The sequence below is a fragment of the Lutjanus erythropterus genome, chromosome 15 (genome assembly GCF_056507025.1).
Source record: "Lutjanus erythropterus isolate fLutEry1 chromosome 15, fLutEry1.hap2, whole genome shotgun sequence".
Taxonomy (NCBI): Eukaryota; Metazoa; Chordata; class Actinopteri; order Lutjaniformes; family Lutjanidae; genus Lutjanus; species Lutjanus erythropterus.
This window is the reverse complement of record NC_139331.1, coordinates 24354495-24382348: the sequence shown is the minus strand read 5'-3', so window position 1 is coordinate 24382348 and position 27854 is coordinate 24354495. Positions and strand designations below refer to the sequence as shown.

The following is a 27854-nucleotide window of genomic DNA, read 5'->3' as shown; positions in this document are numbered from 1 at the left end:
TGACCAGTCACATTATGAAATCAAACCACTGAAGTCATTTGTAGACTGGCTATGGAGAGAAAACAGGAGATTTGCAGCCCCTTCATTCCACGGCACAACTCCTTGAGGAAGACAAGTGCAGAAATTGTCAGTGAAGTTAGACAGTCCCTGCGAGTTCAGTCTACCCAGCGACCGTTTACTCCCAGAGATGGAAACAGGCAGCTCTTTGGGAGAAGCTCCGTCCGTGCGGACTGTGACAACAGGCCTCCATCATCCTTTAGGTTAGTGACAAACTGCACTTAAATCACCCTGATGTTGTCAGGATCTGAAAGCAACTGTGGGTCTCATGTAACATTTTTTGACTTTTCAGTCTTCATGCTCAAAATTTTGATGCTCCTGATTCGAGGCCAAGTTCAGGGACTCGCCTCTCTCCTCTGAACCATGTAAGTTCTCTTAGTTCAAACAGTATTTCAGATTCAGATTAAGGTGTTATTCATTGTAAGCTAAAGCACATATTTGCGCATTCTAATGTTATGAGTATTACCATGAAAACTGAAAAAAAGGATAAGGAGTATATCCGCCTCTCTATGCCACCATGAAAGCTTATCTGCTTTTAATAAATGGGATTATAATGTTAATATATTAGATCAAAAATCTGAATAAATGAGTAACCACATTAATAGGATTACTTAGTTTGTTGGTGGATTCATGTTCTGGCTCATTGTTCACACCATCATATGCCACTAACATATTTATGTGGCACCAGAGGCCAAAGTTTCCAGCCCCATGCGATGCTGAGGATCCATTCAAGGCCTTTCCCAAACCCCCCACTGACCCACTGGAAGTGAAGAGGGGGTTGGCAGGGGCACGGACACGCCTCCTCAGGGCTGGATCTCTCACCACGCTGCCTCCTGTAGAGGGAAACACAGATGGTAAGGAAGGGAAAAATATTGATGCAAGTCTAGACCCAGAGAGAAAAGGTGGTAAATAAAAAAATAGTTACTCAATGTATGATGCATAGTGAGGTAATTATTGTTAGGTAGTCCTCCATGTTTACAATTCTTATTTTATTTTTTATTATTTTTGCATGGACATAAACTATGTAAATTCCATATAATGAACAAAAACTAAGAAAGGACAGAAGACATCAAGAATACAGTGGACCTCCCCTTAGGAGAAGGGCAAACAAATCCAAAAAATAATCATAGTTATAAATAATTGAGACATAATTTCAGGAAAATGCAACAAAAAAGACAACAAGACACACACAATGAGCATAAAAACTAACCAATTTAACCAACACTGTAATAAACAAACAAATAAATACATAAACAACAATATAGAGAAAGAAAAGCATATTTATATATATATATATATATATATATATATATATATATATATATATATATATATAGAAAAAAACATCAAAAATTAAATCTGATGACAGTTTCCTTTTAAAAATATCTTAAGTTGACAAGCTCTTAATGACGTAATTTTTGCATTCGACAAGGCTCAACAGTAAGGATTGCAAGTGAAATGTCATGTTGGGCAAGTAAATCTGGCAACTCACTTGTCCAACTGGGCAAGCAGTTAAAAAAAGAATTAAAGTATTAAGTTATTTTGATAATCACTTCATTGTTTAAGCTTTTTTTCATGCAAAACGGCAGAAAATGATGTTTTCAGCCTCTCAAATATGGACATTTTTCCTCATTTATTATCATATCAAATTGAAATGGTGTTTTTAACTGAATACCTTTAGATTTTGGACTGACAAAACATGACAGGATTCAAAGACATAATCTTGAACTTTGACAAACTGGGATGAACATTTTTCACTATTTTCAACATTAACATTGAACCTTGGTACATCACGCTATCTGAGGGCATACTGGTTATGTTTCATTTTGTTAAAAGGAAGGTGAATCAGACAGGTGATCAGACTGTGTAGTATTATATGAATGGATTTGAGGATTAAATTTGAAAAAGCTGCAAAACAATGACTGTAAAGACAAAAGCAAGTACATATATGTGTATATAAACAAACATATCTGATGAGTATTTATGTCATATACTGAAAGAATGTTCAGTTTTCTGAGCAGGGGGACAGAAGCCTCGTTTGAGTTTGAGAGAGATGCCAATCGTGCAAATCATTTTTGCAGCAGAAATAGTCAATGAAAATTGGAAGGTTATGTATTTACTTCCTACTGGAGACATCCATGTTGTGTCCTGTCAGCCTGGGGTGCAATCTGTCCCTTAGGTGCAACAGCTTGATCCATGACGTTGAGGAACAGGTCTCTCTCTGTGTGGGCACAACAGATCCCCAGTAACTTCACAATTTTGTTTCCAATTTAATTTTTCATCAACTAAGAAAAAACACGTGTGGGAGACTTGAGAAATTTCTTTTCTCTCTGCTGACACTCTAGCATAATCTTTTTCATATTAATGGCCCTGCAAATATTATGAAATTTGACTTTTTAATATTTGATGAGAGCTTATTGAGTACAATAAAAATGCTAATAACAGGAGTTATTAGAAGGAACATTTGTTAAACAGGAAAAAAAATATGAAAAGAAATCAACACACTTTATTATGTTGTATTGCTGTGATTCTCCTGTGCAGACACTAATGCAAGAGCAGTTTTCTCAAAGGGATATGAATGGAGCCATTCACATGCTGACATTATACCTGATTTACATTCTCTGTTGTTGGGCTGGGTGAAAAAGGCAATTTACTGCTGTCGTTTTGAGTGGAAAATTAGTACTCCCCCTCACTGTTAAACCTTTTCTCAGAAATCTGCTATTTGGGGCAATAAAATAGATGATAGCGATGTTCAGAAGCATTGACTGAACTCAGAAATCTTCATACGCATATGTGTATGATATTCAGTGATGACGTGATGATATATGATGATATGTGTATGGTATATGTGTATTCCATATGTTATATGTGTATGATATTCAATATGTGTATATATTCAGTGTGATTCTTTACAAATCGACTCTTCTACAATTAGGAAGGGAAACAAGTAGAAATGTTACTGCAGTATACTGCAGTGACCAGTGAATAACTTATTGCCACATCCTTTCTCTGTGTTTAGTGAAAGAGAGATTGAATCCAGGCCCAGGACAAAAGCAGCCGTCAGCTAAAAGACTCCCCAGTACCGACCACATTGAGGCCCGCAGTGGTCTCCACAAACCTGGCCCACGCAGAACGGCAAGTGAAAGGTATGCTCTCTATCCTTCTGTTTGACTTGCAAGATCTGTCCTTCTCCTCAGTCCCCCCCGCCCCCAGCCTCTCCTGCTGCCTCTTTTTGACCAACGTGACAGTACGACAATGAGTTGAAGATTTATAGGCACACAAAGGTTGCAGTGGTAGCCATTACTAGATGGAGTTGATTGTGCCTCCCGGTTTTGCCTTTCATCAAATCCTCCTCCGCCTTCTCCTTGTTTTCTTGCCACTGTCTCTTTGTCCCAGTATGTCCAGTTACTAATGTCTTCTTGTGTTTCTGTTTTGGTCCATAACTTCATAACTTATCCAGGGGGGATTATAACAGGAAATACCTTAGTAAGGCTGATGTCATTATAGTTGTTTGTGTTTTGTTCTTTGCTTAAATGCCCCACCAATGATCCAAACGTTAATGGGATAAATTGGAGCATTTTTATGGGGTTTGTACAAGGTACTTATCAATAGTCAGTGTCGACATGCCTCTAGTTTGTTGAAGTAGAGAGGGGCATGGAAGCTAAGCAATGAGCTGCTGTGGACGGGGTCACCAGCAAAAGGTATTTTAGCCACTTAAAAAAAGTCCACAAAAAAATATTAGTATCAGTTTAAATGTGCACTGTGTTGAGAATATTTTCACCACTTTACTTTTACATCAGACAGCCTTTGCTGATGTAAAACAGCTGTTATGTAAACCAAATATCACTCTCTCCACAACAGCCAAACTCAATAGATGAAATCACTTATTTTACCTTGCAGAACACAGGAGTTTTTGGTCCACAGCTGCCACTGTCAGTTAGTTTGTGTTATTGAGAGATTTCAGTGAATCCAAACTGTCCTTTTAAAACTTTAAAGTCACACAGTAACAAAATCAAACTAATGGATCAGGTGGTGGTAGATCAGCAACTCATGTGATATATGAGTTAAATTTTGTGATTTTGCTTATTGGATTTGATTGGTTTGGTAAGAGCAATATTTGGCAGTGAGCAATTACACTTAAACTGATACAAATGTTTCAGGTGGATGTTTTTTAAGTTGCTGAAATACCAGTCCACAGCAGTACATTGCTTAGCGTCTGTGCTTGTACTCTGCTCTGCTTCTCCAAACTGGGGGCGTGCTGATGGCCATCTACTGCATCAAATAATCCCTTTAACAAAAATCAAAATATAAAACACAGGCCTGGAAACTTTTATTATGCTTAAATTGGTTGACTTTTATATTGTAGAGGGACTAACTTTAGACAAACTAAAATCTTGTGTAAGTTACTCTTCTAATCCTGTTGAAGAGTTGTTTACATCTGTAATATTTGTAAACACAGCATTTAAAGAGTCATACATTTTTAATCAGGATCACTTGGACAACACACAAAATGCTGGTATTCCATTTGTGAGTCAAACTCCTCAATTATGAATGTAAATGAGGCTGTAATGTGCACAGTCAAAAAAAAACAATGTTTGTAATTAGAACTATATTACCCATGAACATTTTCCAAAGCAAAAAGCTTTCAAAGCAATGATTTACTTGACCCAGAGCCAAAAGCTTTTAGATACATTCAGCTCTCAGCACTGACAGCTGAATGTGTAAAGTCGGTTAGAACAGGAAAGGTGTCACTAACTAATAGATAGAACAAATTCTTCAATTTGAGACCCCATTTTAAACCCTCATATACTTTACTGTACACTATGTCTTGTCACAGTTAAATCCTGCTTCTTGGCAAGCTTCATTCCCAATGAAACGGCCTCTATCTGTCATTACTATCACGTGTCAGCTTTTACACCTTCACAGTGCAAAGAGGCTAAAAGCTCGGCTTTTTTCTGCCGACCTCATCAGCTGCGTGTCAGCACGAGGGGCATAATTCTGGACGGGAGGTCGGGGGCCTGTCGTTACAATCCATCCGCCTATCGATTGGGTGGGGCAGCTGGGGGCTGTAGAGGGGGGACAGACCATAAAACACTTTTACAGGAAATCTGGGCTAACGCTGGCAGCACAACCTCCTCACCTCCTCCCTCACACATGCCAAGTGAACACGCGATGTTTGTGTAACTTGTTGCAGATGAAGAAAGGTCCCAAGAGATGAGACTGTGGTCAATTTATGATTTACGAGAATAAGATTCAAGACTTCCCCTTCTTGATTGGTGTAAGGTCAGAGTTTTTGAAGTACTGTTCTTTAGTGTTGAAATGAACTACATAAAAGGTGCAAACGGAGTGAAAATCACAGGGAAAGTCAAGCCAGAAGTATACTAACTGCAAGTGGAAATAGACACAGCATGACAGATTAATGCGATGAGTTGGATGAGATATAAAGATAGGGGAGATTAGACATCCACTAGGTTCTTTTTCTCCAATAAGCCGGAGCTTTATAGCTCCAAATGGCTCTCTATTAGATTTGGGTGCCCATCTGGGCAAGGCTGGCAGCAGCGTGTGTTGTGACTGCAGTGCACTGGCCAGGCCTAAGACAGGGATGAGGTCATGTCTCAGAGAATGCAGTATCACACAAAGAGGCCTTATTATCAGCCTCTTAATCCTATCATACAGAGCCAAAGCCCCCGCTCTGACATTCACTGCAACATGCATCGGCCAGCTCTCCCTGCTTCATATGCCCCGTGTGCCAGCTTATACCATCACTAAATCTCCAACAGAGTGAAAGTGCACTTTATAGTAGCAGCCATATATTAAAGAGATAGTTCATATTTTTTGAAGTGGGTTTGTATGAAGTAGTTATCCATAGTAAGTGTATTACCTCCTGGAGATGGGACTGATCCAATACTGGTATTGGAGCCTGACATTGCCATAAGTCATTTGTTGTGTGTCAGACTCGCTGTTTGTGTTATTGAGTGGCTTTGGTGTAATTGGTCACAAAATAACACGAACTAACTAACTGATCAAGGCAGCAGTGGACAAGCAGCTCTCATGGTCTGCGGGGTAAAATTACTGTTTTTGTCAAAGGAGTCTGGTGGCTTTGTAGAGAGCAATATTTGGCTTACATAACAGTGGTTTCCCACTGGAAAACGCTGTCTGACATTAAGGTGAAGTGGTGAAAACATGCTAAATATACCATAAACTTAGACTGATGTTGATTTTTTTTTAGTTGGCTAATATACATTTTGCTGCTGACCCTGTCCACAGCAGTACATTGCTTAGCTTCCCAGACCAGGACTCCTGTTGTTTCTTCAAACTGGGGTTGTGCCACCCACCATCTAATACATTAACTATGTATGGGTACCTGAAACATAAGCGGTACCTTAAAGGTACCACTTCAAGTAATCCAGACTATCCCTTTAATACACATGTCATCCAGCAATGCCTTCCATTGATCCTCCAATGGAAAGGAGAGATTTTTACAATATTGAAGGGCATTTTCTGTCTTGTACTTGTCAGCAAGACCATGAAATAAAGCTCACTTGAGAATAAAAGCTCAAAGAAATATTCCATCCTGTGAGCCTGAGTGTACTAATGTTACTGCAGAAGCTGAAGACAGACTTGATAACAAAATAATGTTGTGATTACACTTTTCCATATTTTCTAAGGTTGTAATCGTGCAGTTGTAGAGCTGATTAGTATGACTCAACAGGCTGCTCGGGTTTATTTATTAAGAATTATTTTCTCAGCTGGTCACGCAGCAATTAGTCATAAAACCAAGATTATTTTAGTTTTGAGTCATTATCTTTGTGCAGAGGAATGGTGCAGACTTGACATGTGTGACATGCAGAGAATGAGATGCTCCAGTGACATGCAGAGGGCAAGCCACAACACATAGCACAGCATAACAAGGGGCGTGTTTTTTGGGAGCACTTTACGGTTACTGCACAGAGGCGGTGAGGCTGTGGAGACAGCTCACAGTGACAAAGCATGAACAGCTTTAACCAGACTGCCCACAAAGCTAAGATCTTAGTTCCTGTCTGTTGGGGATTGCAGTTTGTGATGCACAACGGCCCACACACACCCATACAGATATACAGATTCGCACACTCTCACACAAAAACTTAACAAGCAGTCATGCACAAACAGACAGGCAGAAACACACAAGAATCTGCATGAGCGCAAGTGTACATCCACAGATAACAGCACCTGCACACACGTCTCAACCTCTGCTGCAAGAGGGACACCTAGTGGCACTTGATGAAAATACATCTGTAGCTCTGTCAACAGAACATAAAGTCAGCAACTTTCCATGGAGATGTATTCTTTGAAACAGCAGTTCATCCTTTACATGTTTTGTTCAGTTTAGACTTTTTAATATTATTTAAATGCCCAAATGAGTCAAATCCCAAAGGCAATTAAATTATACCAGTCAGTAGCAAGCTTATTATAAACACTAAAACTGGGTGTGATAAAACATTTTTGTTAACTGAAATAAGAAATTAACTGAAACAATATTGTACAAAGCTAATTCAAATATAATAAAAACTATGTCTAGTTTTAGTCTTTGTTGTTTGAGTCAGATTTGTGAATAGAACAAAGCATAAGGAGTCATTGGTACATATGTTTGTTGAGACAAGACTGAGATGTCTATATTACTGCGAGTCAGCTACGTTCATTAAGTGTTGTTTGTATTGTAATACCTTTTCTGAACTTCCTAAAGGCATAATATGCAATAATTTCCTACTAGAAGTGTATAATGGTGGTTGTATCTGCAGAGACCATGTCATCTGCCTTTATTTCCCTCTTTTTCCTCAGTAATTTGCTATGCTCATGACATTTTGCTAACCCAAAACATCAGTATTTAACATCCTTGGACATTCTGGTGTGTTTTCAAACAGCTTGGACAAATGCTACTGATTCTACCTTAAAATCTTGCCTCTTAAATATCCCCCATACTATAATAAAACACAACTAAAACTAATACTGAAACCAATAAAAACTAATTTTTAAACAATAAAAACTAAACTGAAACAAGCAAAACCATTCCAGAACTAAATTGAAAGCACTAATGAAAAAAACAAAACTGTAACCACATTGGTCACTGATCACATACTGTACTGTATGTTTCATCTCCGATATCTGATGTAACAAGACTCTTTGTGTTTTTGTGTTTCTTTGTGCCAACAGTAGAATAATGCAGCATGGTGATGACTCAGGAGTTAGACCCACAGAGTGCAGAGCAGGACGGAGAACAGGTTTGTCCAGATATACTGAATGAACTTCACCGCTGTTTTTTTTTTAACATATTGAACATGAACAGAAGTTTCATTTAATGTCTTTTCATTCCTTCAGTTTGACTCTCTCTCTCACACCAGTTGATTAGGCCTGTTGTTGTGCATGTAATATGTATGTAGTCACAACTTTTACCAACATACCACTCAGCCGTTCAGTGATTTTACTTCAAAGATAACTTATTTTCTAAGATGTCTAAAGTCAAACTGAAATCAACTCAAGTATGGCTAAATATAATAAGACTTGAGCCCAGAAATGTTGTTTCTTAGACACACCTCTCCCAGTAACGGAACACCTCTTCCTGAGTGTCAAACTTTGATTGGGGTGTTGTTGCTAAGGGCCTAATTTCCACCATGAGAGGCAGCCAGCCAATAGCTGAGAGAACTGTTGGTTTGGGCAACCACAGTTTCCTGCATCACACCAAGCAAAGGGGGTATGCAAATGTTCAGCAAAAAAAAAAGATGCATGGTGTGTGGGAGACTGCAGACATTTGCGTGCACAAACACATGCACACGTGTTTTCATCACACATGCCCATATACACAGACTATTTCAAAGCAGCACAGAGACAGCAATCAGAGGAAGTGTATCTGTGGATGGTGACCTTTCATTGTGGCATCAAACTTCCTGCTGTTTTATTTTGAGACAGTGAACTTGTGAACCATGTTTGCCGCTCATGTTCACCGTCTGTCTGGGTTTGGAGGTGGTAATTGGCTAACTGCAGTTCTCTCTGCACATTTCAGAGCTGAGGAATGGAGACAACACCGCAAGCACAGAGGAGGATGCAGAGTCATTGGCGTGGAATAATATGATCGCTCCTCTTCTCCAACAACTGGAGAGTGTGGCTGCAGGTACTGTGAGCAATACAAGAAGGAAAACCAGGGTAAAAAGTAGAAACCCAACTCCAAAAATATTTGGATGCCATGTAAAACAAATAAATACAGAATGCAATGATTTGCAAATACTTTTCAACTTGTATTCAATTAAATACAGGACAAAGACAATTAATGTTCAAACTGATTAACTTTTCAATGATGATGAACTCAATGATTAACTATTGTGTTTTGTAAATATAAAGTATATACACAAGCCTACAACATGTTGGGACAGGGGCATCAAAAGACTTAAACTTGTAGAATGCTCAAAAAAAGTTTTCAGAGCTTTCCACAGGACACGGGTTAATTTGTAACAGGGGATAGTATCATAATTGGGTGTTAAATGGGCCTCATTCAGTCACAAGCATGGATGGGGTGAGGTTCACCACTTTGTGAAAAACTGCATGGGCAAATAGTCCACAGAGCAACATTTCCCAACACAGCATTTCCAGTTGTTTTTTGAAATCATGGATGTCATGTTCTCTGGGCTAAAGAGGAAAAGGACCATCCAGATTGTTACCAGCACCAACTTTAGAAGCCAGCTTTTGTGATGCTGTGGGAGTGTGTTAGTGCCCATGGCATTATGGGTAACTGTCACATCTGTGAAGACGTCATTTTGGTTTATTTCAGTAAGACAATGCAAAGACTCATTTTGCATGTGTTACAACAAGGTGTCTTTGTAGTGAAAGAGTTCAGGTACTAAACTGACCTGCCTGCATCAAAACCAAAATTAGTGTATATTGCAAAAAACATATCTTGTTTTTGTACTGTATTCAGTTGAATATTGGTTGAAAAGTATTTCCATATCATTGCATTGTGTTTTTATTTACGTTTTTATTTACAGTGTCCAACTTTTTTGGAGTTGGGGTTGTACATTAATCCTGATCAGATCCATCATTTGAGAAACAATATATATGCAGTAGTTTCTGTCACCTTCACTACTCACAATATCACTTTTCAGTATTACATTTTTGCTTTTGGTTGTCTCTGAAACTACTCTAGAATGTAATGTGGCTGCAGTAAAAACGTAGGCTTCTCTTATTAGTGCCTCATTTCTCTGTTTCCATATTACGTTTTCAACCAGCAGGCTGGGAAATAGATTTTTAGCATTTGCAGATAGTCATGCATGAAGTCTGATCCACTGAAGAAAAGGCAAACAAAATAGTATTATGTTTGGCATCCATACAGAATTGTCTTTAGCCTGAAAACTGCAGTCTGGCAGCCATGAAATGAAATCTATGGCTGTAAATATTTTAACACTCTACAAATTTAATGGAAAATTCATTTGAAAGATAAATATTAAATATTTATTGCACCAAGTGCCTTCTGGCTCATGCATAAAACACCTTTCAGATTCAGTGGGAAATTGCAGTGAAGTGTTGGAGTGTGAGACTGCAGCCAACCTTTTTTAAGACATGGCCAAGCCCAGTTATTTATGCAGGGAAAACATTTATTTTACCTCAAAAAACAAGGAAAAGACTCCACCCTTTTCTCTTCCTCTCCGTCAAGATTGTAGCTGCCTGTTGCAGAAATTGTTCCCCTGCATTTGACCGAAGAAACTAAGAGCTGCTTCTTAGAAAAGGGAGGAGAATGTTATTTTACTGCTGACTGTTGTATTATTGATGTTGAGGATTTAACTTCAAGTTCTTCATGCAAATAACAAATGTACATCATGCAGTAGTATACTGTGAGTGTAGTGAAGTATATTGCACATACATACCACAACATACACAAAACATCACTCATCTGTGTTTTTATGGATGCACACTTGCCAACACATACAACCGAGTGTTTTCATTTTGGGATGTTTGCTTTCTCTGTGAATGTTTGACATGCCCTGAACTTGACATACTTTTTTTTCCTTTTTTCAAAAATTTGAATATCTGCTTTTCTGCAATGCCAGGCAGCTCTGAGGGCTCGGTGGAACGCCTGTGTGGTTTGTGTGACAGTCTCCATGGCACCTTGGCAGAAGCGGACATGCTCGGCCGACGCTGTAAGAGGAGGTCAGGGATACTTCGAACACTGTTCCGCCTCATCGACCTCAACTCTGCCCAGCTCAACCTGCGCATCGCCAAGCTCTGCCTCGCTGTGAGTTGTCTGTGCCCGTATGGCTGCGTGGGTGTCAGCATGTCTGCGGCTAAGTCACTATCACAAGGGCATCCGGGGCACCGCACACAAAAAAGTTTTTTGCATTTTTCTCTCTGCAGTTGTGTGTCAGTGGAAACAACCTGCTCAACATCTGTAAGCTCATCTTCCAGATCAGCCGCAGTGAAAGCAACGACATCCTCTTCCAGAAGAACTCTTTCATAGGTGAACACTTTTCTAGTGTAGGATTTCCTATTCTGTACCAACTCTCATGGCCTAAAATATACAGGAGTGAATAAAACAAAGTTATACTAAGTCCATTTGAAGCTGTGATTCTCAAACTGTGGGGCATAGAGCCACTGCAGGATGTGGGTGACCAGGAGAAAAATATGGAGTGACAGTAAGTTGAATTAATATGATTTATGTAGGGAAAATACATTTGCTGATGCTACCATGCTGAACTTGAATTTAGATCTGTTTTAAGTTGCTTCTTCTATCATTGATAGCAATATAGTAAAAATGTATAGGTCTGAGGTTTGAACTTTTTTCAGCTTCTGAAGGGTAAAAGTTTGAGAACCACTGAATTAAAGAAACACAATAATAAATATTCTTCTTTTTATGTGTTTGTTGGCTGATTTTCCTACTATTAGACAAAAATGTTTTTGTTTATATCTGGTATAACCTCCTCCAAGAGCATTTCCCCACTGGCCTGGAATAATTTTTATTTGTCTGGTTGTTTTTTATGTGTCTGGTTCTATTTGCCGCCATTTTTGAGTTCCTTTACCAGGTCATTGCAGATTATGTGCACCATATGGATGTTAATGTTTGATTTTTCTCTGTGTCTAGACTTGCTTCTGGGTATTTTGAGCAGAGAGGATGTGTCTGCATCTGGAGAAGCTCTGCTGTACTGTGTTGGGTCTCTGAAATTTCTCTCAGGAAACAGTGCAATCCTCAGACTCCTGCTAGACAAGAACTGCATCAGCGTGGCTCAGAAACTCATCCACAGGCTCTGCACAGCAGAAGACACCAACTTCACTATAGCAGGGCACATCCTTGTACAGGTATGTCACAGATTTAACACTATTAGGAAGGGGTGGGTAAACTTTTAAAAGATATTATAAAATGTAATAAATTGTTAGATATTTGATGTAAACTACTAAAAAAAAATCGCCTATGTATCACAATTCAGGGTGAAATTTGAAGCATCTGCTTCTACTCATAGGGGTCTGAAGAGGCCTTCTGGGCCCCAAGACACCTTGAGCCCCTGGGGCAGAGTATCTGTTTGAAGTGATTGTTAACTAAGAATAGACACTACCACCAATAGACACAAAACTACCACAAAAAGACAAAAGCAACTACAAGAAAAGGGACACAAAACTACAACAGAGACACAAAATTACCACAAAGGACACAACACACCAATAGAGGAACACATAATTACAACAGAGACAAAACTACCACAAGGGACACAAAACAACAACACAGAGACACAAGATTGCCAAGAAGCCAAAAAAACGACTGTGAGAAAGAGGCAAACTATCACAAAGAGCAACAAAACAACTTCTAAGAGACGCTGTGTTTCTTTCAATCTGGGTGTGCTTCTTTAAAGGAGGGGTGGGAAGTGTTTTACATCTCTTTGCCCAGAAGCCTGTTGTCTCATAATCTGTCCAAGCTCATAAAGCAGTACACATACTTTCTAACACTTTGGCCATGTGAGCAAAAAAACAGAAAGTTATACTACATCAGCATAAAGGAACACAATGTTAAGTGTTCTTCTTGATGTGTTTGTTGGCTGATTCTCCTACTATTAGACAAAAATGTGTTTGTTTATGTCTGGTCTATAAGCTGCTCCAAGAGCATAATGTTCTCTGCTGGCCTGGCCTCTTCAGTCAAAAACACACCCTGCTTCACTCTTCCGAAAATGATTGCTGCAAACCGCATAAGTTGGCCCAAGCAAACATTTTGAGCCAGCGCTTCATTTGATATCTAACACAACTCATTATACTGTTAGAGGAGGGAAATAAGCAGACCATGACTTTCCAGAGCTTCCAGTGCTGCCGTGCGTTGGAAATTACTGTTTCCCTCTTGTGATAGAATGATTTATGTCCATACTGAATAGTTTCCGGTCGCCCTGCTGTATGGCGTCCTGTACAGGCCAGCAGCCAGCCTTAATGAGCATATGACCAACATTGTGTGCGAGCCACAGTAGTGCTGACACGCAATACTGGCCTAAAAATAAACGCTGAGATACGCTGAGATACGCTGAGATGTAGGTACAAACCCCAATTCCAAAAAAGTTGGGGCACTATAGGGTGCAATGATGTCCAAATACTTTTTGACTTCATTCAACTAAATACAGTATAAAGATGAGATATTTATTTTTGTGTTTTGTAAAGGTACACTCATTCTGATGCCTGCACCACGTTTCAAAAAAAAGTTGGGACAGGGGAAACAAAAGACAGTGAAAGTTGTGGAATGCTCAAAAAACACTTGTTTGGAACATTCGATAGGTCAGTTGGTAACAGGTGATGGTATCATGATTGGGTCTGACATCCTCAAAAGGCTCAGTCATTCACAAACACAGATGTGGTGAGGTTCACCATTTTTTGTAAAACTGCATGGGCAAGTAGTCCAGCAGTTTAAGAACATTTCTCAAAACAAAACTGTAAATAATTAAGGGATTTCGCAATCTGCAATCCATAATATCATTAAAAGGCTTGAAGAATCCATAATAATCACATAAGGGGCAAAGACGAAAACCAGTACTGACCTTTGACCCTTCAGGTGGTACCACATTAACAACTGCAACGATATTGGTTTGTCGCTGCATCTACAAATGCAAGTTAACACTCTACCATGCAAAGCAAAAGCCAAGAGTCCACAGTGCCTGCCTGCAGTCCAGACCTGTCTTCTACTGAAAATGTGTGGTGTATTATTAAGCGCAAAATACCCCAGACTGTTGAGCAACTGAAGTCATATATCAAGCAAGATTGGGAGGGAATTTCACTTTCAGAACTTTAATTAGTGTCCTCAGTTCCCAAATTTACAAAAACTGTAAAGTTAATCAGTTTGAACATTAAATATCTTGTCTTTGTACTTTATTCAATTGGATATAGGTTGAAAAGTTGCTGCAAATCATTACATTCGATTTTTATTTACATTGTATACTTTTTTCTTTTGAAATTGGGGTTTGTTTCTTGCTGTCAAACGTTCTCACTTTTCTTTGTCTTTGTCTGACTTTTGGCCTCTGTAGCTGACGGCGACCCTGAGGAACCTTGCAGACTGCCCTGAATCCCGTCCACTCTTTGTCTCTTTCTCTATACTATCAGAGCTCTGTGTGGTGCTGCGCCATCACCACAAAGACCAGGACATCTGCACCAACATTTCTAGAATATACAGGTACCACACAACCACGTCCTGAAGATTATATTAATAAGACAATGTCACACCTCACTCCCTCTTTGATATTGGATGATTTCTCCCTTGTTTCTTCTTACTCCTCTCCGCAGCTCACAAATGTAAACCATTATACTCTGTCATGAGGTCAATCAAAACAGGCCATCATTCAGCTCTCACCCTCTGTTCTCTGTTTTCATGTCTAACTCCAGAAGTCACTCCTTCTACATTACCTGCTTTCTTTTTTTCTCTTACATGCCATCTTTGTAGCTGGGTCTCATAAAAACAAGAGTCTCCAGAGAATCATAGCATTTGTCAGGATGTGGTTATACATCTGTTTTTGTGCGCCCCATGCACCAAGACTCATTGTCTAGGTACATGGAGCACACGCTCTATCAGCTGAGCTACCTTGCCACCGTAACTTTCACTTATAAAAAGGACTATCCCTCAAAAAAGTTGAGAGATAATTGACCCTCCCAAAGTCCCACCCCTTTATTTGCTCTGTGCTCCTCAGCCAACTTGCCCTTTTCTGTTTTCTGTACTTAGACAGAGAAACTAAAAGTTTAGCTAGTTTTGTTGTCCTTAGATATGCTACTTGCTTTTTTAAAGGGACAGTTCACCCCAAAATCACAGATACATATTTTTTCCCTGGCCTGTAGTAGAATCTGTTGGAACTACTTAAGAATCTACCGGAACTACTTTCTTTCCACTAGAGAGTAGCAGTTAGCTACAGAGCAAAACACTAGTTAACTAGTCAACAATTGTCATAAAATAGCTGCCAGTAAGCTGGTGTTTTTGAACTTAGGAATGGTCATTTGTAAAGTTTATGTCTAACAGTGTTAAAGTAGCAAAGACTCATAAGGCCATAAGTTGACTTGATATTGTCAGTTACACAATAAACTCATATCTAAAGTTTATTAACCTTGGCTAACATTAGCCACCAGATGCTACCGGTCGTACTAGGCCAAGTGAGGCTTTGAGTGTTCTGAAATAAGCAATAATGCATTTTATTGCTAGTGAATAAAGTCACTTAGGGCCTGTAAACTACAGGTTTGTTATCACCTGATCTCAATACCACCAAACAGAGTGCAGTGACACAACTGATGAGTCCCCATCTTCAGGTCTCAGCATCCTACTCTGGCACAAGTGACACACAAAATAAAACATTAAGTACTTTAGTGTGTAATGAATTTTTTTTTTCAGTAAAATATATGAGGTAAAGCAGTTTTACTTGATAACTCTGCCAGAATATTTTGGGCTGTAGTGATGAAAGTATGAAAGGTAGATCCCAGCCCAGGCCTACTCATCCATTAGCAGTGTTGATTTAATATGTCCATATTTAGTCAGCACAGCCGAGTGGAATGATCAGTGGTACTTGTTGTGCCCTCTCTCCTCAGTAAACTCTCCTCTTACTCGGAGTGCCGCCTCGCTCTGGCCCAGACCCCCGACTGCTACCAACTATTTTTAGAACTGCTGAGCAAACATCGCCAAAAACAGGTGAGTCTGCCAGCCTCCTCTTGTTTGTGTGCGTGCGCGTGCGTGTACATGAGCCTGTGTGTATTAGACCGGAGCGAAGACGTGCTTTTCCAGTGTTCATGTAACTCCACTGAGTATGTTTACCCTCAGAGCAAGTTGTTTGTGTACGTCAAGTCCAAGCACATCCATGGGACATTGTGTCTATCTGCACGTAGTGTTCTTCTGCTGTGTGTCTGTGTGTGTTTTGACATTCAATCATCCCGGGAGGGGCTGAGTAAGTCAAGGAAAGGGAGGGAGGGAGGGAGGGAGGAAGGGAGGGAGGGAGGAGAATAATAACAAAATAAAGGAGAGAACTAGAGGTGACAAAGAGGTGGAGGGGAGGAGTAAGAGGAGAAGAAAAGAGTAAGACTTTGTCAATTAGACATCACTGACGTATTCTTAATCTCATATATAATAAAACACACACCCATGCCTACAAACACACACACACACACACACACACACATACTGACAGTGGACAGTAAGATGTGTAATGAGCACCTAGTCCTGGGACAGCCTGTTCTGTCCTCATACCAGTGCATTTATGGCGGAAAAAGGGTGAGTTCTTAGCTCACATGCTCCTCGTGTTATTTAATAAGTAGAGTCAGGATACAAGGGTGACGCACAGGGTGTCATGTGTTACCTCTTTTCTCAGTAAGTGTGTGATAATTCATTGAAAAGATAGGGTGTAGTTACACTCAAACAAGTCTCCACAGCTATGAAGTCTCTGGGGCAAGAGAGTGACACTGACAATATCAGACCAGGCACGCTCACTAAGCTGCAGGTGGTTGTTGATCATCAAATCTTAAATAAAATCTGATACTGATTTTTTTTTTCAACTTATTTTTTAATTAGTTTTTCAGGTTATGCACGATATAATTTGACACACGTTTGGATATATTTTAACAAAACCCCATCCCACAGATAGCAATGTCATATTAAATATTGACTATTTTTCATTTTTTGTATCATAAACAATCTCTTTCACTCCAGGCAGATCTTTTTTATTCAGAATAGTCCATTGTAAATATACTGTGTTTATATACCATATTCAGGTTTCAAGTTTGCAATTTTACAAACATAAAGTAAAGCACACTACACTAATTTGATTATCAGTTCAAGCAAAAATGCCAAACATTTCCAGGATCCAGCTTCTCAAAATAAGGATTTGATTTGTCTTGTGTCACTGTAAATTGATTATGCTTGGATTTTTGACATTTGACAGCATCACCCTGGGCTCTGGGAAATTATACTGGGCTTTTCGCTGGGCATTAACTATTTTCCAACATTTTACAGATGAAACCATTAATTGATTAAAGGTAGAATTTGCAGGATTTGCCAGTTGCTGTTTGTAAGCACACCAGATATACACCAGATATGCATAGTATGTCTTTAATCAAGAAAGTAATCTGAAGATTTTCAGTCTTTCTAAGAACTGTAATTGACAGCATTCACAAACATTTTTGCAAATTTTCTTGTAAAAATTAAATTGGATGTTCATAATAAGACATTGACTATTAAATATTCATTAAATACTATTTAAATTTTCTCTAAAGTTTTCTCTCTCTCTGTGAACAGCAGTAACATTAGCCTGAAGAGCTACACATTTTACGGCTGTTCTGCAACATTGTCAGCTGCTCTGTCTGGTTGTGTCTCTCTTCTCTGTATCCTGTTCTTGGAATCTGTCATTAACACCAACTTCATACAAACATGTGTCTGAGTGTGTGTGGCTGTGATTAGCGCTGTGGTGGGTGTGATATCCTGGTAAGTTTTTCTGCTGTGTGCATGACATCACCATCATGCAGACAATGTGTGACAATAACGGGCACAGAATCAGATATATGATGCTGACCAGTCAATCGGTGCAACCCTACAAAAAGGCTTGAAATATTGTGTCCCATACTATTTACATACAAGTTGTCTCTCACACTGAGTAAATTAACATGCTGTACGAGAAAAACTGGTGTGGAATAGTATGCCATTAAATGCATATTATGCAGGATTTTCCTTAAAAAAAGAAAACAATGTGTAGACTCATATGAAAATAATCCCTTTCAATCATCATTTATGACCCACTAGAAGTGTGTGGTCGTCTCCATATCTACAGAGACCCTGCCTTCTACCTGTTTTTCTCATTATTTTCTCATTATTTTATTATGTTCCATAGGCTTTACCAACCCAAAGTGTCTGCATTTGACAACCTGTGATACTGATACTGGGAAGAATCAGCTATCTTTTGTCTTTCTGGTGCATTTACAAACAGCAACTGACAAATCCTGTATATTTTTACCTTGAAGTTTTCACAATAAAGTCGGGCCTTTAAGACACATTTGCAGTAGAAAGAAACATCTAAACACATTTTTGTTGGTAGTGAAATTACTGACCACAGCAGTATTCTCCACAGGACCTTGTTGTGCGCCTTCTTTTCACCCTTGGGAACCTCACAGCCAAAATCGAAGAGGCTCGGCTGCAGCTCTTTCAATGTGAGAGCTGCATGGATACACTCCTGCAGCTGTATGACACCTACCAGCGCAGAGATGACACACCCAACACACCACCAAAGAAAGGCCCCTCTTCCCCCGGCAAGCCTCCAGCACCTAATGCTGTGCAGGATGATGATGATGTGCTGGTGAAGCTGGTCAGGGTGCTGGCCAACATGTGCATCCACCCGGCTGTAGGTCCAGCTCTGGCAACTAACACAGCCTGCATTCAGATGCTGATGGAGACACTCGGTGAGCAGAGAGCATCATCCTCCTTAACGACATCCTATATAGCATTTTCCTCAAAAAAAAACACCATTTATAGTCATGTAAACATAATCCCTGTCAATCATCACTTATGAACCACTAGAAGTGAATAGTGGTGTCTGTATCTGCAGAAGCCCTGCGCTCTGCCTGAATGTTCTTTTTTTCTCATATTTTACTGTGCTCGGGATGTTTATTTATTCATTTTAAGATTATTTTTTTACTTTTTGGCCTTTATTTGACAGGACAGCTTGCAGATAGACAGGACACGGGGGAACAAAAGGCCACTGGCTGGAATCACCCTCATGATCACTGCTGAGGGCTCAGCCAGTGTACATGGGGCTCACACTCTATTAACTGAGCTCAGGATATTTCTGGCCTTCAGCTCCCAGTCAATACAGTGTGCAGGTTGGGAGACTAGGGTTGGGTATCGTTTGGATTTTAATGATTCTGACTCTTAAACTGATTTGGCTTAATGATTTCGGTTCTTAACAATTCAGATTCTGGATTCTGATTCTGTGAGTGTCCTTTGTTCTTCTTCTTCTTAACATGGATAAATGTTACCAGCAGAGACACTGAATCAATTCTTATTTGGATTCGGTTGTCAATGATGCCCAACCTAGCCAGGACTCTATAAAAACATAGCAACCAACAGTTACATCGCATTCTCCGTCTCTCTCTCTCTCCTCTGCTCTCTGAGGACACACACACACACACACACACACACACACACACACACACACACACACACACAGCCAGAGCAGATGAACACTTTGGCTGCATTCATAAAAAATCTGCTGTTGTGCAGAGGTGTGGCCTTGTTTAATAGTGCTTTTGAGCTTAATCACCGTGAAACAATCAAAAAATAACATTTTATGTCTCTGGTTCACTGCTGTGTTATCGCTGACAGCACTCACTCGTTCATTGAGCTAAGTAGGATGTGATAACTGTGATAAAAGTTAAAATATCATATTCTTCCCTTAGTTGGAGACCCCCTACAACCAACTGAAGGACCCTTTTTGGTCCCCGGATCCCAGTGTGAAAACCTGTGGTGTATTCTGTTTATTCAGTGTTGAACAAAATCATTGAAAAATGGAAGATACAGTCAGTAGCAGATTTACGGCTGCAACATTCCTATCTGTGTCCTTTTCACCCAAGTTATATCTCTGTCATACAAAGAAAGCAGTGTGTGAAAATCTGGAGTTCTGATAAGTTTAAAAATAGCTGTTTGCTGCATTGTAAGTACAGTAAGTATCTGCTCAACACCCGACCACTTCCCTTGTGCTGGGAACAAGACATGACTTTGGTCGAAAACACACTCCTCATTCGTCTGTTCATTCCATCGCTCGCTTTCCTCTCAGAGCTTTCTGTTCGATACGCAGCACATCCTCTTTTGGTTTACTTGTTTTTTTTTTTTAAGTCTGACAGAGCGAAGCGCTTCACTGCTGCATGAGCAGGATGTTCTGTCACATCTCACAGCCGACTTGGTTTGCGTGTGTGAAATTCTCCCATGTGGTTAGATGGTTTCAGGACAGGTTGAACTGATACACAGGTGGGTGCGAAACTCTCGATTTCTCTGCTGCTTGCCTCCTACACACACTTCGTGGCAGTTGGGAGAGAAAATTAAATAAATAGAACAGAGGTAAAACTAGTTAAAAACATGTAAAATCTCAAAAAAAAGAAGAAAGAGGGTAAGATGGGGAGTAACTAAAAACAAAAACATGAAGGCGAATGAGTTGTTGCAGCTGGAAATAGAAAACAAAATCTCAGTAGAGGATGAAAGAGCAGACTTGGCTGATCGATGTCCTGTTTTGATCGAGTTCATGACAGGCTGTTGCTGCTTTACATTACACAGCTTTGAGGGAGGGGCACAACAAAGTGGCATTTACAGTCAGAACCAGAAACAAAACTCAGTGCGACTGACACAGGCACTGGCTGACACCGACCGCAATATCCTCGATTTATGAGTGAGCACTCGACATCTGCTTCTATATCAGGAACAGACTCGGTTTCCGAGCCAAGCTCACGGTGTCATGGCTGGTTGGATTGGGTCACATTGACCTTTGTGTGCCAGCTCATGATCAAACCGACAACTTCAGGCCAAAATTAACCACAGATAACAGCTACTTTTATGATAATGTCACGGTGTCACATCAGTGTGGCTGAGCTGTAATATGCAAAAAGGCTGAAAACTCAAGCTGTTCACTGTATTTCTACTCCTATTTATTGTCTCTAAATTGGTCTATTTATCTATAAATGTGTATATATATAATTACATTTGCATTGTAAATGGAAATATGAAAATCAGTTCAGCTCAAAATCAAAAACACATATTTTCTTCTCTTACCTGTAGTGCTATTTATCCATCTAGATCAGGGCTTCAACTTCAATAACAAGTCAGCCAAGTGGGAAAATCACTGGGGGTTTTTGAGTCACACAGAATACTTTGTCAATTAATGGCTACAAATAACTCTTTTAGTATAATGATATTCCTCCAAGCCCTCAGGGAAGCTGTCAGAAAACTAGCCAAGATTTGACTTGTTGTGCCCCTTTGCATTGTACTCTTTCATCATACAAATGCAGTTGTTGCTCAATAAACACACCAGTTCATCACTTGTTGTTGCTGCCAAAGCATATAAATACTTGTCAGTCCATTCCCTCTGGGACTGAGGATTTCACAATCAACTTTACATGTCTTGAGCTTTTTTTAGAGAAACGCATTTTGAAGCTTGTTGCTAGCTTAGCTAACATGAGTTTCTCTCTGGCCCTCCAGCTCAGAGTGCAACATACAGCTGTGTTAGACTTGACTGAGCGAATGGCAGGTGTGGAGCAGGTGAAATCCTTTTGCAGGGTGCCTTATAAAGACATAACTTGTGCCATATTGGTTCATGCAGTCTATGAGTCAGATGTCTTAAAGTAGCTCAAAGATATCTCCCTTAGTTTTACTTATCATGCCACACACACGCCAGCACAATTTGCAGGCAGCTGCTTGTGGGCCGTAGAAGAATTCATGAAGGTCATAACTGGGGCCGTGGGCCGCCAGTTGAATAGGCCTGATCGTCATCGTTTTGGTGTGAGTTGCTGAGTTTTGGAGATGTCAGCCATAGAGATGTCTGCCTTCTCTCCAGTATAATAGAACTAGATGGCACTCACAATGTCTCTTTCCAGAAATCATGACCCAGTTACTCAAGATAATCCACAGACCTTGTTGTGAGCAATTTAACGTAGGAACTACTTTCTGTCTACCATAGAAATATCTCCATATTCAGCAACATACACCAAAACAGTCAAGATGCCAGATTCTCAAACTCTGATATGAGTTTCAAACATATGGTACAATCAGAATACTACAAAATCACAAATGAAAATACATAAAATATAAGATCATTGAAAGTTTTTGGCTAGGTAGTCACAGTCATGCATGTAGCCTACTCATACACCATCCATGATTACTGGTAGTTATGAGCTAATCTGTGATGGCAACATAGTAAGCAGAGGTAGAATGAGGACAGTGAAAAATAATGTTGCTGTCGCTGCAATCCTGGCTCCGAATGGGAACTATTATGAAGACAAATGCTGGTCAGGAGGAGAATATTCCAAGCAGCCTTGCTGAAAATGCAAACAGCAAACTGAGCACAATTGCTAAGAAGCACCAGTGAAGTGTCCACAGCACCCACAAACAGCACAAAACAGTAACATGTTTGTATAGAGCAATATTTTTGAAGTGGTACGTGGGGTAGAAATTTGGAGAAACTGATCTAGATGGATAAAAATCTGTATCTTTGATTTTGGAGTGAACTGTCCCTTTAATACTGAGTGCCACCAAGTTTACACAATCCAGTTTCTCCCCTTCATCAACAAGCCGGTCACCTGGATTCACCTGACTGGTCATTATCAGGGAGTTCATTTTGAGTGCATGTATTCTTTATAAGACAGTGACAAGTTGCATTTATAATTTCTCACATTATGTTTGAGGTCAGTCACCAGAATGAGGTCACTTCACATAGATGATTAGTCGGCGCACTTCAGGAGCATGAAAGCCTGTTCCTGTTGACTGTGCGGTGCGGATGCTCCCTCTGTTGGTTGCATTTTAAACAGGAAGATTCTTGAGGAAAAATTTGATCCATTCACTTTAAGGATCTCTGTTAAAACCGATTCTAATTCAAGGTTATTCTTAGTGATGATTCTTTCTTGTGTTTCTTTTGTGTGTGTGTGTGTGTGTGTGTGTGTGTGTGTGTGTGTGTGTGTGTGTTTGTGTTTGTGTGGGGGTGACACAGAACTGAGGTCTGTGCAGGAAAGCGAGGAGCTCCTGGTGAATGTGGCTGCCACCATCAACAACCTGTCCTACTACCAGGAAGAAAACTCAGTTCTCACACACAGTCAACTCATCACCGCAAAGTGTAAGACCCAATTAACGATTACCGTCATTGGTGATTAAATGAATTGAATATTTTCTTGATTAATTGATTAGTTGTCTATAAAATGTCAGATGGTGAAAAATGTTGATCAGTGTTTCCCAGAACCTAAGATGAAACCCTGAACTGTCTTGTTTTGTCCACAACCCAAAGATAAGTCAGTTTACTGTCATAGAGGAGTAAAGAAATCAGAAAATAGTCATATTTAAGAAGCTGGAATGAGAGGCTTTTTTTTTCCCTTGTAAAATTACTCAAACTGATAAAATGATCATTAAAACAGTTGGCAGTTGATTTAATGGTTGGAAATTAATCGATTAATCCTTGCAGCTCTAGTTCTAAGTTCTGAAAGAAAAAGAGTCGGATCATAAAACTCTGTCCTTTAACCTTCCTCGAGGAACTGTATTTTTCTCTATTCATCTAACAAAAATTAAACCACAAGTGTGAGTTTAAAGTTAATACTGGGTCAAAGTTTAAATTAGTTTTAAGTTTGTTGCAACATAATTTAAAGTTAAACATATGATTTAACCCAACAACCCAGCCTTAATGCATGTATTAAAAATAAAAATGAGTGTTACTACATGTCTGTTTTCTTGCTTTTGTTCAATTCCTCCCCTCCCTTTACTCCCTCATTTCTCCCTTTCCCTCTGCTCACTCTTTCTTTGTACTTCAGTGACGTTGAAGTTGGTGCTCAGCTCCAGTATGGACGCCATGCTTGAGGCTACCCGTGTATATGGAAATTTGTCACAATCCAAGGATGTGCGGGACTTTATTATGCAAAACAAAGGTAAATGACGGACACAAACACCAACACACACACAAAACTCGAATTATTTCTTATTTTGTTTAAGCCATACAGAATTAATTGATTCTTAAAGAAAAGAGCCATTTTAGAATCAAGCATGACCATCTTGGTAAAGCCTAATACACAGGAATACATTTTTAAAAAGTCTTATGTAAAGATGCATAAATAAGACCCAGACACAGACTGTCCAGTACAGTATGCACCTCTGCATACTGTCAGGTCATGTTTAGGCTGGACTTATCTGCAAGGCCGACTACAGTCAGCAAAAACATGCCTGCTGACTCTGGTGATAGAAGCCCTCTTATCTTTGCTTTGTCTTCATCTGCTCCCTCATGCCATCATTTCTCTCTCTTTGTCCCACAGTGCACAAGTTTTTAGTGACGCTGCTCGACTCAAAAAGCACTGAGATGTGTTTTTCAGCCTGCGGGGTCCTCACCAACCTGGCTCTGGACCCTCCACACAGGGTCAGTCTCTCACTAGAGGGGGCTGCTGCCAAGTAAGGACTGATGCACTTAGAGATTAAGAGTTTGTTTGTTTGTGTGTGTGAGTTTAAACTGTGCATCTTTGCATTTTATTTGACAGACAAGTCACAGACAGAACTTAAAGGTGATTAAAGATTATGGGGATCTATTTGCAGAATATGTCATAAATTGAGTATAATATTTATACGAATGTTTATTAGTGTATAATCAACCGAAAATAAGAATTGTTGTGTTTTCATTACCTTAAAATGAGCCCTTACTGTCTACAGAGGGTGCAGGATTTTTTTCCATGGAGCCCAGAACAATCAAACCCAACACTGGCTCTTTCACGTTTTTCGTGAGCTTCATGGCCACTGTAGGCTCTCCTACACGCTGTGAGGTGTTTGCAATCAGGAAGCTCACCATTAGATGCCACTGAGCTGGACTGTCACGTCTGCAATTTTGATATTTCCTCCACACAGCTTCATGCCCCAAGAGGAGCGTTACACAAGCGGAATGTTTTGCCCGCCTGGTTTTGTTGATTCGCTCAAATTTTGTTGATTTGGTCATTTCATTTTAAAAACTGACCAGATTTTCTCTGCTTATTAAAGGAATAGGTCAACACTTTATGAAGATGCTTATGTATTTTCTTTGCAGCTGTCAAATGGGAAGATTGACACCAGTCACATGTTTGCATATTAAACATGAAGCTACAGCCAGAAGACAAGTAGCTCAGCTCAGCTTAGCTAAAGACTGGGCCTGGTTCTGTCCAAACCAGATAAGCTTAACCTAAATCTCACTTATGACTGTAACACATTAGATTTTGTTAGTTTAATCTCTATAAAAACTGAGGTGTAAAACCTTGTGGTTTTACTGGGGTTTATTTGTTGGCCTGTTTGAACAGAACCAGACTGTTCCCACTGTTTCCAGTCTGTATGCTAAACCAAGCTAACCAGCTGCTGGTCCTCGCCTCATATTTAACAGACATATAAAGGTGGTATCAATCTTCTCATTTAACTCTCAGTCCTTTTTCATGTGTTTCCCAACATGTTGAACTATTCTTTTGATAGCAAACTGAGTGAAAGCTTTCTGTGTTTTTGGCACATGTAGCATCCTCTTTGCAACAGAGAGCCAAAAGACTTTTTTTGGGGGGGAAATATGGTCTTCATTTTCACAAACATCAGCACATCAACCCCAACTGGCATGAACAAGATGCTAGTAATCATCTCAGCCTTGATGTGATTTGTTCACAGTAGTTAAACAAAGTTATAATTGCTGATCTGTCAGTTTAGATTTAGGTTTAATTTCTACATGTTTAACACAAAGGATCTCAGAGTGAAACACATTCTTTGACCTTTATCTGTTGTTCAAGCTTCTCACTTCCAAAAGTGAACACTGTGTGAACTTTCAAGTTCTTATTTCCCGTTTACACGCAGACACAAGGGTTATTTATAGTCAACTAAAACTCAGCTACATGTGTGTGTATACATATATATATATATATATAACTGAAAAAACTATACTTAAACAATTTTGGATGATACGTACACAACTCAACAAAATACCCCAAATCTAACATGTCTTGTATTTTAGACACTTTAATGTAGAAATGTCACAGATTATAGCTTTAACTGAAATTAAAAAAAAAAAAATAGACTTAAATTTAAATGAACTGAAATTATATTGTGTACTCACAAAGCTAACTGAAATGAAAAATGAAAATACATACTAAAATGTCTTTAGTTTTAGTTCAAAGTTGTCAACACAAGTATGAGGAGGCTTTGGTGCATAACAGCCGGCCTGTTTTACCCCTGTTTAATACTTGTTTGTTCCCAAAAGCACTCAGATTTATTTCTTATTTATTTTAATGCAGGTAAGCAGGCATCTCTATGTTTATTAAACTCACTAATCACTAAATTTGGATTTACTAAACTGAGATTAGTTTAGTTAGCCTAACTTTTTCAGGTAACTTTTACTATTTTATACTATTTTAAATCTAGTTAATTTTAAACAAAGGTTTGCTAAACTCTGATTAGAAGTAATCTTAGATTAAATTTGTCTTAGTTGGTGAAAAATACAAAAGTATAATAACTCTCTCACACTCAGATTTACACACTCAGTCTTCTGTCAGATGTCGGGCCAATGAAGTGGAGCTAATGCCCTCAAACCTGCTGGTCATGTGAATCCCTCTCCCTCAAGTCATACGATGTGTGTTTGTGTTTGTGTGTGTGTGTGTGTGTGTGTGTGTGTGTGTGTGTGTGTGTGTGTGTGTGTGTGTGTGTGTGTGGCCAGGCTTGTGGACTGTCTGAAAGACTTGGGAGCAGGTGATTGGCAGCTGGCTGGCCAGGCTTGTCAGGCGCTATGGAACATGACCGGCGGCGGCGGCGGCGGCTCAGAGAAGCTGCTGGACGTACAGGAGAGAGAGACACTGCTGGAGATCCTTGTTACATACTCAGGTTGGTGCTCACACACTGTTGTTACTAATCCTTACATAATAAGGGAGGGAGGGAGGTATGCTGGGAAAAACATGCTCTTATTCACGTCAGTGGCCCTCGGGGAGGGGGACACGAAGTATCATGAACATAATACTGTACCTCCGTGGTCACATCTGAACACGAACCCTGTCTTTACTGGAACTCTACTGCTCTCTCTCATCCCCTGTCCCACTCTGTTTAATTTTATAGATGAAGACAAGGCTCTGAAGTGGATAGAAAATGAAGATATGAGGGAGTACCACAGGGCATGCTGGGAGTTAGAGTTCCTACCTGTAGCTCAAAAACTGATGAAGACGCTCCAACCTCCGGAACAGAGAAACTGAAGGGTCATTACATCATTAACCAACGTTTTAATGCTTTCTTTGGTGCAATTTCTCTTTGAAGCCTAAAGGAAATACACATTAAAACCAAATATATCTGCACCATATAGTCTTGGATGAAGAAATGCCACTAACAATTGAAAGAACACACTTCAAATAATAGCGTGAATGATTTTTCCAGATGTGCACAGACCAACTGTTGTAAAAACAGTGAGTATGGTGTGTGTTCTCTGATTTCTTTCAGGCATTTCTTCATCAGAGGTCTTAGATAGTCATAGATAAGTTGGGTTTTCGTGTGCTTTTCCCAAAGGCTTCAATAGAACTGACACCAAAGTCTGGCACCAAGCAGACCATAGACTGTTGTTCCTTCCTTCTTTTTTAGTTTCCTTGTAACA

The 27854-nt window shown here is 39.6% G+C and overlaps 1 protein-coding gene across 1 annotated transcript; it reads left to right on the top strand.

Moving 5' to 3' along the window:
• armc2 (armadillo repeat containing 2) lies at nt 1–27854 on the top strand. Its single transcript, XM_084737329.1, has 17 exons — nt 1–260; nt 350–422; nt 746–911; nt 3077–3203; nt 8248–8315; nt 9095–9202; nt 11130–11314; nt 11434–11536; nt 12158–12372; nt 14565–14710; nt 16105–16204; nt 18627–18954; nt 23244–23366; nt 24052–24165; nt 24547–24679; nt 26937–27100; nt 27329–27854. Exons 1-17 carry the CDS (start codon nt 52–54, stop codon nt 27460–27462), a joined length of 2496 nt encoding a protein of 831 aa, XP_084593455.1. The 5' UTR covers nt 1–51; the 3' UTR covers nt 27463–27854.

Excerpts from the sequence above, each read along its gene's own strand:
- armc2 (XM_084737329.1), top strand. The coding sequence starts at position 52 with ATGGAGAGAAAACAGGAGATTTGCAGCCCCTTCATTCCACGGCACAAC. Across the intron at positions 423-745 it reads GCCTCTCTCCTCTGAACCAT|AGGCCAAAGTTTCCAGCCCC; the intron begins GTAAGTTCTCTT and ends ATGTGGCACCAG. Across the intron at positions 3,204-8,247 it reads CGCAGAACGGCAAGTGAAAG|TAGAATAATGCAGCATGGTG; the intron begins GTATGCTCTCTA and ends TTGTGCCAACAG.